At 52.6% G+C, this 13,429-nt stretch overlaps 6 protein-coding genes across 6 annotated transcripts; 3 read left to right on the forward strand and 3 right to left on the reverse strand.

Annotated features, from left to right (window-relative positions):
• Window positions 1-1,034: 1,034 nt before the first annotated feature.
• SMAC4_00958 (uncharacterized protein) lies at window positions 1,035-2,788 on the forward strand. Its single transcript, XM_003350021.2, has 6 exons — window positions 1,035-1,056; window positions 1,252-1,367; window positions 1,497-1,512; window positions 1,712-1,796; window positions 2,091-2,243; window positions 2,336-2,788. The coding sequence occupies exons 2-6, from the start codon at window positions 1,355-1,357 to the stop codon at window positions 2,468-2,470; spliced, it is 402 nt and encodes a 133-aa protein (XP_003350069.1). The 5' UTR covers window positions 1,035-1,056; window positions 1,252-1,354; the 3' UTR covers window positions 2,471-2,788.
• A 388-nt stretch (window positions 2,789-3,176) lies between these two features.
• Window positions 3,177-4,554, reverse strand: SMAC4_00959 (uncharacterized protein). Its single transcript, XM_066089519.1, has 4 exons — window positions 4,253-4,554; window positions 4,138-4,164; window positions 3,784-3,848; window positions 3,177-3,678 (listed from the first exon to the last, which is right to left on the reverse strand). Exons 1-4 carry the CDS (start codon window positions 4,281-4,283, stop codon window positions 3,379-3,381), a joined length of 423 nt encoding a protein of 140 aa, XP_065946560.1. The 5' UTR covers window positions 4,284-4,554; the 3' UTR covers window positions 3,177-3,378.
• An 896-nt stretch (window positions 4,555-5,450) lies between these two features.
• SMAC4_00960 (uncharacterized protein) lies at window positions 5,451-6,197 on the reverse strand (the record flags this gene model as incomplete). The annotated part of the gene is made up of 1 exon (XM_003350023.2): window positions 5,451-6,197. Exon 1 carries the CDS (start codon window positions 6,084-6,086, stop codon window positions 5,451-5,453), a length of 636 nt encoding a protein of 211 aa, XP_003350071.1. The 5' UTR covers window positions 6,087-6,197.
• A 155-nt stretch (window positions 6,198-6,352) lies between these two features.
• On the forward strand, window positions 6,353-7,188 carry SMAC4_12731 (uncharacterized protein). The gene is made up of 5 exons (XM_024655157.2): window positions 6,353-6,492; window positions 6,551-6,607; window positions 6,706-6,750; window positions 6,805-6,889; window positions 6,960-7,188. The coding sequence occupies exons 1-5, from the start codon at window positions 6,490-6,492 to the stop codon at window positions 6,986-6,988; spliced, it is 219 nt and encodes a 72-aa protein (XP_024511076.1). The 5' UTR covers window positions 6,353-6,489; the 3' UTR covers window positions 6,989-7,188.
• Window positions 7,189-7,373: 185 nt separating this feature from the next.
• Window positions 7,374-10,332, forward strand: SMAC4_00961 (uncharacterized protein). Its single transcript, XM_003350024.3, has 3 exons — window positions 7,374-7,891; window positions 7,994-8,314; window positions 8,373-10,332. The coding sequence occupies exons 1-3, from the start codon at window positions 7,711-7,713 to the stop codon at window positions 10,199-10,201; spliced, it is 2,331 nt and encodes a 776-aa protein (XP_003350072.2). The 5' UTR covers window positions 7,374-7,710; the 3' UTR covers window positions 10,202-10,332.
• Window positions 10,333-10,571: 239 nt separating this feature from the next.
• SMAC4_00962 (uncharacterized protein) lies at window positions 10,572-13,034 on the reverse strand (the record flags this gene model as incomplete). Its single annotated transcript, XM_003350025.1, has 1 exon — window positions 10,572-13,034. One exon carries the CDS (start codon window positions 13,032-13,034, stop codon window positions 10,572-10,574), a length of 2,463 nt encoding a protein of 820 aa, XP_003350073.1.
• Between the last annotated feature and the right edge of the window lie 395 nt (window positions 13,035-13,429).

Raw genomic sequence — 13,429 nt, forward strand, 5'->3', positions numbered from 1 at the left:
CCACAAGCCGACCTGGTTGGATTCGACATTGGCGTTGGTAATAGTTGCGTAAGGGGATGCTCCTTACCAGGCACCAAATTTAGCAGTTTGTGCCTGTTGTTGGCACCTTGGTCCCGTCGTCTCTTTGTTATACTGTCGTTGTCAATCTGGATGCTGAATGGAGCTTTGATTTGCCATGCACTAGTACCTAACTGACAACCACGAGGCAAGCCGAACGCTAGAGCATGCGTCTGCAGCCAAAGAGCCCCGCTTGTTGTTGGGACGACAGCTGGATGGATCAATGCTTGACCGTTTTGGCACCAGATGCAAACTCTCTTGTTCTGTCCAACCCCATCGTTCTTCACTGATGCGTGCGCCATGCAGACAACGGCGTGCTTTGCGGCTGCCTTGTCGAGGGAGGTGCGTGAGATGAAGGAGGGGCACTGGGCACTGGAGCAACCACCTTGAGATGGTGTTGTAGTACGACATGAGGGAGGAATGGTGGGTAGGTATCGTCATGTTGTTTGGTGTCATCTCGGTGGTCTCGAGACTGTGACAACGGACTCTTGGTTTGTCGGTCTCGGCGGTCAATGAGGCGGGATAGAATTGATGGGTCGTGGAATCCCATGGCTTTGCAAAAGAACGGTGAAGAATCCCAAGTTTGATGAAGAAGAAGCTGCCACCTGTTGAAGAGGGGTCCACTGCTGACCACTTCGGTTGCTCCCGCCGATCCAGCTTGGGAAATGCCGCTGGACGTCGGATGCTTGGTTTACAGGTTGCCGGATAACTGTTAAAGCACACACTACATATATAAAGTGTTAGAGAGGTACCTCATCCTCACCTGCCGAGCCCCTCCGCGACTCCGTCGCAAGAGGTCATCGCCCAACTTCTGCGGGGCACCTCACTTAAAGTGACGAGGAGGGGCCTGGCTGGTGAGGGGGTTCCTCTTAAAGAGCTTCCCATCAACAACAGGAATCCACAACCACCAGGCACCGTCACCGGGGAGCGGGCCCCGTTTACCAGCTGGCCTTCGCTGGCTCGCCAGTTTTCTAGCCCACTATAATCCCAGGACCAGCAGTGAGTCGTCCCCCCTCCACTGTCATGTCACCGCTTCCCCTTTTCGCATCCAATCCATATCCAGTCGCCGCTCCGCTATCTTCCGCCGCCGCCTAGAGGTAGCCCCCCAAGACCACCGACCCCCCCCCCCCTTCCCCCCTTTGCCAACCGAACCGCGTTTGTTTAGGTTTCCCTTTTTTTAACCTTGCCCGAAAGCCAGCTTCTTCCTCGTCGTCGTCGTTCCGTCGAAACACTCCTCCCTCGAACCAACTTACGAAATCCCTACCACCACATCAACACCACCACACATCCCGACAAAATGTCCTGGCAAGGTCAGTGCCTGTTTCCGCCTCCTTGCTCCCTCTCCCCGTGCTCGTTGGGAGCTGTTTCACACCCAACCCCACCACCTTCACAGACGCTGGGAGAATAGGCAAGCTAACCTCTTTAATGTCGTTGAACAGCCTATGTTGACACGAGGTACGATATATCATTGCAAACCACCCATACTCTGGAACAGACGAATCGCGCCATCATAGAAATGCCAGCCATGCGCTTGATTGCTTGCGCCTGATAATGGCTGGTTGTTCGGCCCTGAGAATGCGGAGAACTACCTACTATCAAACTTGTACATGGAAACGGGACCGTGATGAGCTAAGACATGATTTCCTACATATAGCCTTGTTGGCACCGGCCACCTCGACAAGGGCGCCATCATCAGCGCCGCTGGTGACAGCACCTGGGCTGCGACTTCCGGCTTCACGGTACGCCTTACATTACCAACTCCCTTCCCCGATATCTCTATCCGCACCCTTTGCCTGCCTATCTCTCTGCTTCTGTCTTTGCCTTTCGCGCAACCGGTTGGACGGATGCGACCCGCGAGGAGCATCACATGCGCCGAGGGAGCAGAAAGCAAAAGCGGGCAGGGAGACAGGTGGAAACAGAGAGACAGCTAGCCAGCTAGGATGGGAAAAGCCCCGTTCCGTGGTGTATATTGGGCGCCAATGCTGTTCCAAGACAGAAGATATGCTAACGTGATATTTGTCTTTTCTCTATAGCTGAGCCCCGAGGAGATGAAGTTCATCGCCGCCGTCGTCGCCGAGAACGGCTCGGGCCCCAACGTCAACAAGGTTTTCGCCGAGGGTATCCACGTTGGCGGTCAGCGCTACGTTGCCTTCAACATTGAGGGCCGTCACATCTACGGTCGTCAGGTGCGTCTTTCACTTCATCCTCCCCCCGCGCCTCCTCAAGTCTCTGCATGCTCATGTTTTGCTAATGCTTTTCTTTTTTCCACCAAAAACAGGGCAAGACTGGTGTCATCATCGTCAAGACGACACAGGCCATCCTCGTCGCCCACTACGGCGAGAACAACACTGCCGGCAACTCGACACAGACCGTTGAGGCGCTCGCCGACTACCTCATCAAGTCCGGATACTAAGAGTCTTGTCGGAGTTGGTAGTGGGAGTGGGGGAAAGAGATTATTGGATGTTTTGAGAATAACGGACGAGAAGGGGAGGTGAACATGGGAGGGAGGGAATAAAGAGATAGGGAAAGGTACCAAAAGATGAGACTTTCCTGTGAAGGAGTATCGGGGCTGGTGTAACTGGATGGATGATATCCTTTAAATAGGTATAGGCCCTTGGGAATGGTTTTTTTTTTTTTTGATCTGACAACACATTTTGGCGTGTTTTGCTTTTTGTCTTCAAAGCCGAAGCCTTTCCGCTTGTTAGAACTTTGACGCAATGCTTCCTCATTCAGACTAGACGGACTATCTTGTGGCAGGGGTTTGTGTTAGAACTTCATGGCGAGGTTCCTCGTCCACTTCAGTGTTTGTTGGTGTTTAAAAACAATATGTAATGATTTTGTAGACCATTTAAAGCCCTCCGACCGTCTATATAGCAGTACTGACTATATCCCCATAATTATACATGAACAGAAAGCCTATTACTTCTCCCTTTCGTATCACAACTTGGGTATTCCAAAGTTCGTTCCAACGCCCCCTTTTGTGTGTCTCTGCATAACTGCCGTGTCCATTATATCCTTCGTACGCCGCCAAGCGCGTTTTTCGCCTTTAGTTTTTCCAACCGTCGTCTCTTCGTTCATGTTGTCCGTTTCGTCTTAGTTTCGCACCTTTCCATCATCCCCCCCCCCCCCCCCCTCTTTCAACCAGTGAGCGCTGAACCGGTCTGCGCCCAACCATCTCATACTGTTTCAGGTAAAATGGCGAAAGTGTTCGTCATAACCGCCAGAGCTTCACCCGGAGATGTCCTCGTTCGTTCGGCTCGTTTTTCGATGATCTCCCACAGTCTCCTCAGTCCTTAACCCTCAGCCCTTCCGCCTTAAATCTTAAACAGGCAAATCCGCATTCTGCCTCGCCACAAAACCACTCCTATCCACCGCAGCACCGATATATGGTCCTGCAACCGGAATGTTGCGCGCGAAACCCGCTATCGTTCCCAGGAAGTCCCCGAAAAGGATCATGATGCCGTAAAGCTCCACGCAGAAGCCGATCAGAGGCCAGCGCATCAGGATTAGCAGGAGTCCGAGGAAAAAGGCGGCCGTGCCTTTGGCCTTTTGCTTGCGCGCGAAGAAGGTGATGGTTTTGGCGGGACCGATTATTATGGTTAGGCCGATTAGGAAGAGGATCTGTTTGTGGATGAGGCGGGTTAGTACACCGAACGGGAATTGGGACAGGGAAGAAGAAAAGACAAATGGGAATGGGGAGGGAGAAATGGATCAAACTAAACGTACATTGCCCATGGCAAGCATCGCCCGGTCAAAGAAGAGGAGGACACCGCCGATGAGGAAGAAGCCGCCTATTTTCGAGAAGTCCCGTCAGTCACTTTGGTCTCTTTTCATCTCCTCTTGTTTTTTTCCCCCAAGAACGTGTGTATGTTCGATTTGATCCCGTGAAAGTTGCGCACGAAGCTCGCGCGCAAAGAAATTCATATCGTGTCCATGCAATACGCAGGGAGACAGCCGCTCATAGATAGTCGGTCGGTCGTAAGTAGGTGTGGCAGGGCAGCTATGTGGAGAGGTTCGGAAAGGGGAGGAGTTTGAAGAGGGAGGTTCGCGGGGAGTACGAATGGTAAAGTGAATGCATACCGCCAGAGCAAAAGGCGACTCCGATTTCTGAGAAAGAGAGAAGCAAAAGGTTAGTATCTTGTACTTCGCAGTCCGCACTAGTAGCCCACAGTCAGCTTTGGAAATCGTAACTTACTTTGGGAGTCGGACAACCACATTGTAGGCATCTTCAAGGTGGTGACTGTGTGGGAGCTACACTAGAGCTTTCGAGGCGGACGGAAGCCAAGACAGCTAGCTAACTTGGATAGCTAACTCGTGAAAGAGGCGTAGATAGAACTGAAGAAGCACGAATGTATGTGCGCTAATTGATTGATTAAAGTAACGTATGTTGTAAAGAGCGTAAAGACGCTGGCTCGTGAAAGTTGCTGACCAGATGATGTTGTAAGTGCAAAGGTGATCGAAAACGGTCTCGTTGCTTGTGCTAGGATGCGATCAAGGGGCTTGCAGCGCCGCGCCAGGGACGCGGCCGGCATTCGGGGGCCTGCCGAACGTCAGGCACGATCCACTTTTGGCCTAGCTTTCTGCAACTGTGATTGGTTCTGATGACAGAATTGGAGGGGCCAAGAGAAAGAGCAAAAGCACCTTTTCTCGGAGTCGGGAAATTTTCCCTTCGTTCTCTTTCTCAACGTTTCTCAGTTGTCGCGCAGAGATGAAGCCTGCGTTTCAGAACAGCAAACATGGTGGTTTTGGAACCAAACCACGCCTGGATCACGGATTATGTGCTTTTGAGCATGGAGAGTTTTCATTGACCAAGACGCTCAACCACATTGAATATGTTACTAGAGGTACTCTTGTTGTCTCGGTCACCCACGGTAGGTACCATCTTTTATCTCCTTCCCTTTCATATTGCCACGACGGCTCTAGCTTCTTGCTAGAGCAATCCGAGTTCGATTTCTCTCCCGTTCGTTCTCGGTGGTCTGTCGGTTAGCCTTCGCGGCTTTTGGGCAAAGAGCAACAGATCCCGATTAAGCCGGAGTGTCGATTGTATCTTGCTGTTGAAAGACAGCGAGTACGTAGTTGAGACTTGACTTTGTGGGTCGTACATGTTTTTGCGATTAGATAGATTCTTTTTCAACTCTTTGAATAGTAATAAGAAACACATAAACAATGCTGCCTCCCTTGGTCAACGCCGTGTAATTCCGTCCTTGCTGTCCCTCAACGCCTTGGAAACAAATGCTCTCCTGAGTCCTGCCCAACGCCTCCTTGTTCTATCCCATCCAACATCGTATTGTCGCCCAAGCCCAAGTAGCGCGTGCGATATCTAGACGCAATTGTACACGGGCGTCAAATGAAAAGGCAGGCAGCCCGGGTCCAAATATCCGCCTGCCCCCTCATCATTTGAGAACCGTATGAGCACCTCTGGCCTCCAAGAACTGCTCTCCCACGCCCTGTGGTAGACTCCGAATCATAGCAAACACCTCGGCGTTATGATATCGCAGCCTGGTCTTGGGATCAATATACGGTGCCGACAGCCCAGTAATGTCACAGTAGCGCTTCTGGGGCGCCATGCTCGGTGCGCTTTCGATGTTGGTATACGTCGCGACTGGTGCCGAGGACAGACTCGCGGCCAGCAGCCCGTTTGATCCCTTCCCTGGTACGTTGAGGCTTTTCTCCAGCACCAGCTTCGACAAGCTCCTAGATGCCTGGGCAAGATTGGCCGTTGTGCCATTCGCGTTCGCGCCGTTGGCCGATGGTACGGCCGGTGTTGAGGTTCCGCTGGTGGAAAGACCGTCGTCGCCAACTGGGGCGGGCGTAGCGGCGCCACTGGCATCTGCCGGAGTGGCGAGAAGAGAACTGGCTTCTTTTCGTTGCGCGTCGCCTAGGATGGTCTTGATGTTTTTGTTGCGGCGCGGGTTTGGTCGCCAATGGGGGTTACGGTATGACTTGGGAATGGAATGGATGTCGAGCTGCTCGATGAGCTTGAGATGCGCGGCCGCCGCAGCTTGGGCTTCTGGGGTTTGGTTCGACATGGTGAATGGTTTTATAAGCTGCTTGGATATCGAAAAGGTAATTTCGCTCGATCAACAGTCAAGTTGGAATAGTGAGAAAAGCGAGAACTCCAAGTTGAAGTGTCGAGGTCACAGTTCCCATCACCCTGTTGGTACCGATGAGGTATGCCTGCCGCGCGGAGGCTGCTGTGACAGGTAAATGCCGGGGTTCGGAGTTCTGCCGCGTCATACCGCCCCACTTTTCAGACGGGACGCTCCTTCCATCGCGTTTACGGCAGCACATGCCCCGCCAGTTGGTCGCGTTTAGTGGACGCATGGCACATGTCAGTGCCTGTAACACCAAGAACCCTTTTGGGCACCCTTTGGTCTCTTGACACCATCACCACATCAACCATCAATCTTGATACGAAGTGAAAACTCTGAAATGGTTCGTGAAATCTCACTCCTAGGTGCTTGGCTATGGAATCTCACACATACTAAATTAGGAGAGCCCTCATGAGCATCAGCAGAACTTGCTGCTGTCACGCATCATTACCAATGTGGTAAGCTCTCCAGTTGCCAACATTATTGTGATGTACAAGTACCACCCAACACAAGGGCCACCGGAACTGTTACTGATGCTCATGTCAAATTTGGTTAGGAGAAACTCAATGAGGCTATTGTCGTGATGAACAAGGCCTTGCAGGTAACTCGGTTGCAAATAAAGTTGGCCTTGGTGTAGTTACTGACTGCTGTTAAGGAAATCAACATTCAAAACATGAACATTGAGCTGGTTGCGCAGATGTTCAAGAACTACCAATCTAACGTGCTATTTCACCTTGAGGGTAAGGTTAACGCAACGCTTTCTTCAGATACCTGTATCGGGATTATTCTACTAACTCTTGTGGACTTTAGCTACTGACAACTTGAAAGAGCCCTCTTGATACGCCTTGCGTTGTGGTGATGGTGGAAGTATGGAAGCCCTTCCAAAAGATGTCACAGTTCAACAGATACGAAAGAGACATCGGTGTGAATGTCAAGCATCGAACCAAAGAAACATCGTTGGAATCGTTCTCTGTTGAAAGTCATACAAACACATTACTGAATACCAATAACATTATATCTCAGACCTCTTCATTTTGGCCCCACCCATCATAGTTTCTGTACTTACGATTGAACTGACAGTTTCCAGCAACCTCAATGACATGAACTTGAGGTAGGTCCACCCCTTGCATGAGTGCTCGCTGTAGCTTAAAAGGTGGGACGCGCCAAGCCGCGCCACTATAAGAACGTCAATGGGACACCAACCGCGACGGGACTTTGTGGCAGGCAAGCAACTCAGGCCGGACGGATCATTGCCAACGAACAATCTCGTCAAAGGTTCCTGCTTCCACTCTTCCTTTCCACTTTCCACTGAAAGTTGTAGACTTTGAAACCAGCAGTCTAGTGTCGAATCTTCATCGGCCTCTAACGCCGTCTTGCCGGCTATCATCGCCAGATCCTGCGAGGATCAGAATGCGCTGAACCCAAACAATTCCACTACTTCAGCGCTGAGCTCTCAGCAGCACCGCGACGGAACCTTCAACAACCGGACACACTTACAGAATATCAGAACTCGATTATACCTGCTATTTTTACGTCTCTCCAAGGCACATGCTATTTCATCATGGCGCTCTCCGCAGTTGATAATCCCGTCAGCAGGCGGGAAGCTTGGAAGACCCTCCCTGATCCCGTCCTCTACCCAGTCAAGGAAGCCAAATTCGAAAAGTTCATCGAGCCGCAGCCGGAAGGATACGAGCGCGCGAAGGCTCAGTCCGGAGGAAATCCAACTATCGTCATAGATAATGGTAAGCTTGTATCACAGGATTGGGGCCGTTCCCATGCGCCTTGTCCCCAGTCCAGAGTTTGGTCGATTTCGGTTGCTAACCTGTGTTATCCGTCGACTTTAGGCTCCTGGGCTGTCCGAGCAGGATGGTCCTTCGAAAACGCCCCCCGGCTAGCGGTTCCCCCGATCATGGCCAAATATCGCGACCGGAAGTTGGGCAAGACCTTCTCTTTTGCTGGCGAAGACTGCTACGCCGATACATCTGCGCGAGGACACATACGGAACGCTTTCGAGGCTGGAGCCGGTATTGTGAGCAATTGGGATGTCATGGAGCATGTGCTGGACTACGTCTTCTTGAAGCTTGGAATGAATGGTGTCGATGGGGCCATTGATGTGCCAGTCGTTATGACCGAAGCTGTCGCAAACTTGCCCTACTCGAGGAAATGTAGGTCAACCCCCTACTCCGTGCCGTTATTGCTGTTGACCCATTGTCTCCTCTTTAGCCATGACCGAAGTAATCTTCGAATGCTACGGCGCTCCCTCCCTCACCTACGGAATCGACTCTTTGTTCGCATACCGACACAACCAAGGCAAGACCGGTATAGTCGTGTCTTCATCACATAGCGCCACCCATCTTATACCGGTTTACAATCAGAAGCCATTGTTGGCTCAGGCTACGAGGCTGAACTGGGGTGGCTGGCATGCCGCGGAATATTTGCTGAAGCTCATTAAGCTTAAATACTACTACGGATTCCCCGGCAAACTCAGCTCGTCCCAAGCTGAGAACATGGTTCGCGATTTCTGCTATGTCTCCCAAGACTATGACAGCGAATTAGCAAGCTATCTGGAATGGACTGGACTCGAGGACAGGGAACGGATTGTCCAATATCCTTACACGGAGGAAGTGATCATCCAAAAGTCACAGGAAGAGCTGGACCGGATAGCGGAGAGAAAGAAGGAAAGCGGTCGCAGGTTACAAGAACAGGCCGCCAAGATGCGCCTGGAAAGATTGATGAAAAAGGAGCAAGAGATCGAGTATTACAAGGACGTCCAGCGCAGAATTTCGGAACAGACGACCAAGAAGGAGATCAAACGGATTCTTGATGATGCCGAGGTTAAGGACGAGGCTGCTTTGGACCGGATGGTCAAGGAACTGGAAAAGTCTATCAAGAAGGCGCGGACCAAGGATCTTGGCGGCGAACAGGAGGAAGAGCAAGAGGCCCCCGACTTCAGCCTGCTTGGTGTGCCTGATGACCAGTTGGATGAGGCTGGACTCAAGCAGAAGAGACAACAACGTCTTATGAAGTCGAACCACGATGCTCGGGCACGTGCCAAGGCTGAGAAGGAGGCAGAGAAGGCCAGGATAGCGGAGGAAGCCAGGTTGGATGAGGAGAGGCGGACCAACGATCTAGAGGGATGGCTTGAGGAGAAGCGCCAGCTTCGTAATGCCAAACTCGCTCAAATCAAAGAGCGCGATCGCCTCAAGGCTGATCTGGGTAACCGCAAGTCACTGGCTAACCAAATACGCATGAAGAACCTGGCAAATCTTGCCTCAGACACTCCCGCTGCCACCGGTCGCAAGCGGCGTCGCGGTGGTGACGACGACGACTTCGGTGCCGATGACGCCGACTGGGGCGTCTACCGCAGTGTGGCCATTGGTGCGAACAAGGGCGACAGTGATGACGAGGAGGAAGCCGAAGAGGACCTCGAGGCGTCGGTCCGCGCCCTGGAGCAAGACCTGCTGGAGTACGACGAGGAATTCACTTACGAGCACACACTCGAAGCCCAGAATGACTGGACCAAGTCTCTCCTGCATGCCTTCCGGTACGGACCAAGGCCATTTGATGCGGCAGCCCCAGCAGAAACGCATCGTCTGCATCTGAATGTCGAGCGCATCCGTGTACCCGAGGTGATCTTCCAGCCCAGTGCTATTGCTGGTGTTGACCAGGCCGGTATCATCGAGATAGCCGGTGATATCCTAAACCAGCGACTCGTGGGTATCCCAGGACTTGATCGGGATTCGTTCCTCAAGGATATCTTCTTGACTGGTGGAAACACCATGTTCCAAGGATTTGACGAGAGGATGCGCGCTAGTCTCGTGCCATTACTCCCGGCCGGTACGCCACTTACTGTCCGAAGGGCGAAGGATCCTATCCTGGACGCCTGGAAGGGCGCTGCTGGATGGGCGGGCAGCGACGATTGGCAGAGGGCCAAGGTTACGAGGGAAGAGTATCAGGAGAAAGGAGCTGAATATCTGAAGGCAAGTTCTCTTTCATTATATGGTCATTTTGTGCGTGTAACGTTCAGAAAGCTAACAAGAATTCTACAATAGGAGCATGACTTGGGTAACGCTTTTAGCTAGAGTAAAAAATAGTCTACCACAGAGTCTACCATAAAGCCACTTTGTGAATCCATACGGAAGAGATCACTACGCATGGTGTAGTGGTTAGAAAGGAACCAGGTTTTATAAGAGAATATCCAATCCAATTATTGACGATGTTTAGACCACAGAGGCTCAGCTGGTTCACTATTGTGGGTTACTTAAACGTGCTACTCTGTGACAGATGAGTCTATGAGACTCAACTGGACAACATTAAGAGCCGTATAGGCTTCAGTTTGACACCCAACTCCATCGCTTAAATTTTATTTTCTCTATCTATGTCTATATAACACCTATATCTTCTCCTCAGAACACCACAAATCTAATACCTCCTAAACTGCTTCTCCCACTGCTCAAAACCCCTAATCATCTCCGACGTAATCTGCCTCATCATTCCCTTGGCCGCCATCTCCAGATCCTCCATCGTGATGCCCACCGGTGGCGTATCCTTATCCTTATCCTCCTCCTCTCCTTCATCATCAACCCAATCATCCAGCTTAAGATAGCGATCATATGCCCTTGTACCCGCCACCGCGCAAATACCCTTAATCTCCGCGCCCGAGAACCCATCCGTGATAGTCGCCAACCGCGCAATCTCCTCCTCGCCAATCAACATCTGTCTCTTCTCCGCCTCCTTCCTGAAAATGGCCGCCCTCGCCTCCTCATCCGGCGGACTAACGTAGATCAGCTCGTCAAAGCGTCCCGGGCGCAACAAAGCCGGATCCAGCGCCTGCGGCCTGTTGGTCGCGGCAAGGACTACCACGCCGGTTAATGCCTCGAAACCGTCCATTTCGTTCAGCAGGGTCGTCAGAACATTCAGACCACTTGAACTACCGCCAGAAGTCGAAGACCCTCCACCATGTCCAAACCCAGCCCTCTGTCCCGCAATACTATCAATCTCATCAAAGAAAATCATACTAGGCGCCACCTCCCTCGCCCGCTGAAACAGTCTTCGCACCGCCCTTTCGCTCTCGCCGACATACATATTTAGCAGCTCCGCGCCCTTTACCGCAAAAAAGTTCAGGCCAGACTCGGTGGCCATCGCTTGCGCAGCCATGGTCTTGGAGCAACCCGGTGGACCGTACAGCAGGAATCCCTTGGGTGGGCGGGCGAAGAAGCGGGATAACACGTGCGAGGGTTCCGTCGACATGCGCACGGCGCGGCGCAGGGAGGTCTTGACGGAGGCTTGCCCGCCGATGTCGGACCAGTGGATTGGAGGGGGCTTGAGGTTGACGTCGTGCATTGCCGAGGGGCGGACGAGGCGGAGGGCTTCTTCGTAGTCTGCTGGAAGGAAGTATTCTGTGGTTGGGGTGGGAATGGGGGTGGTGATGGAGGTGGAGGCGTCGGAGAGTTGTAGGGAGTTCATGAGAGATGCCACATCATCTGTTGCCGCTGATTGATCATCATGGTTAACCGAGTCGTCGGTTGGTGGTGGTGTTATGGTTGTTTCCCTCTTGGTCCTGTTGATCCGTGTCCTTGCTATGAACTCGGCTTCGTCTACGAGACGACGGAGGTCCTTGCCGTTGTAGGCATGTGTGCGTTCGCTGAGACTGCGGAGAAGAGATTCTTCCTCCTCGGGCGCTACCCGCAGGTTGAAAGAGGCGAGAATCTCCTTGCGGCCGTCGACGTCGGGCAGCGGTAGGTAGATCTCACCCGTGAGTCTACCGGGATCTTTGAGATCCTCGGGCACGTCGGTTGTGTAATCCAAGCAAGTGACGATGACGGCTACCTTGGGAATTTCGCCGGTTTCCTGGGCATCGGCGCCCAAGGTATCCAGTGCCTCACAGAGAGCTTGGATCACGGATGTGCGGTTGTTCCTCTCCTTGTCGATGAGCCTCTCCAGTTGGTCGATCAAGACGATACTGGGCTGTTCAAGCCTGGCTTTCTGGAACATGTCCTGGATATCGGCCAGCTTGTCCTTGGGCTGGATGCGGTAGACTGTGCCCCAAATCGTGGCCGCAATGGTGTTTAGGAGCATGCTCTTTCCCGTGCCGTGACCACCGTGGATGACGATACCGCGGTATCTAGGCTTGCCCTTGAAAACCCAAGGCTCGGTGAACTGAGACAGCAGGTCGTTGAGTTTCTCAATCTGAGTGTCCAGTCCACGAACACTCGTCACCTCCAGCTTTCCCTGGGGCACGCCGTCCACCTGGCCAGCGGGCGAAGGCGCCCCTATCCTGACTTTCGTCTTGCCATCCAAATAGCGCGCGTTGCCGGTTGGTCGCCCGTTCACCGAAGCCACCGCAAACGACCTCTGCGGACCCCTAGCGTAGAGGTTCTTGAACGTCAAACCGGCGTGGACGTGCTCGATCATAGAAAGCCTTCCGGCAAGGAAGAACTCCCAGCCGGGTATTTCGGACAGGTCAATAGGTCCGGCACTCTCTGCTGCATCCTTTCCAGCCTTCTCGGGAGGTATCTGTTCAAGGACGACCTCTTCGGCTTCGGGAAGCTTCCCTTCCTGGACCGTGACCTTGACCTGCACTCCGGTCTGGTAGCCGCAGACTTCTCTGAAGGCATCATACAGCTGGATGCTGGCCTTGTCTATCCTCTCTGGTGATTTCCATAGCGTCGCCTCTCGTCGCAGGGCTTGGTCGTCAGAAGAAGAGTTCTGCTTGTCGATCTTCTCAATGGTGATGGCCCGTCCTCCGTCTTTGGAACCCGTCAGCTCGAGCAGAGCTTCCTCGTTGACGTAGACTCGTGATGGTTGTTTCTTGGCAAGGTCCTTTTCGGTGGTGCTGTTGGCCTGCAACTTGCGCACCTTGAACTCGAGAGATTTCGTCCCCATGGTGTGTGTGTCTATGTGGTGAGTTGTGAGTGAGAGTTCACTGTGGACCTTGATGTCCAGACTTTATTGTAGGGTTTGCCGGGTGGGGTTTTCCGGAAGGGGCCGTCGACATGGACTGCCCGGCTTGGTTCTTGACGGTTAAAACGGCCTGGGACCGGCCTTTGAATACAGTGACTGAACCCCGGGCACTTAGAGACGGACTTCATCACGGCTTCTCGTCTCCGAAATTGACGGCTTCCGACTTGAAGACCGGCATTAAGTGGGGCCGAAGGTCGCTTGAAGGTATGCCCGTTTGTACTTCTACCTATGCTACCATATTACACAGCCTCTTGCTTACCGTATCAGGTACTTCTATGCGATGTACCTGCACCCGGTCGGATAAGGATGAACGCCAA

The sequence above is a fragment of the Sordaria macrospora genome, chromosome 3, assembly GCF_033870435.1.
Source record: "Sordaria macrospora chromosome 3, complete sequence".
Classification (NCBI taxonomy): Eukaryota; Fungi; Ascomycota; class Sordariomycetes; order Sordariales; family Sordariaceae; genus Sordaria; species Sordaria macrospora.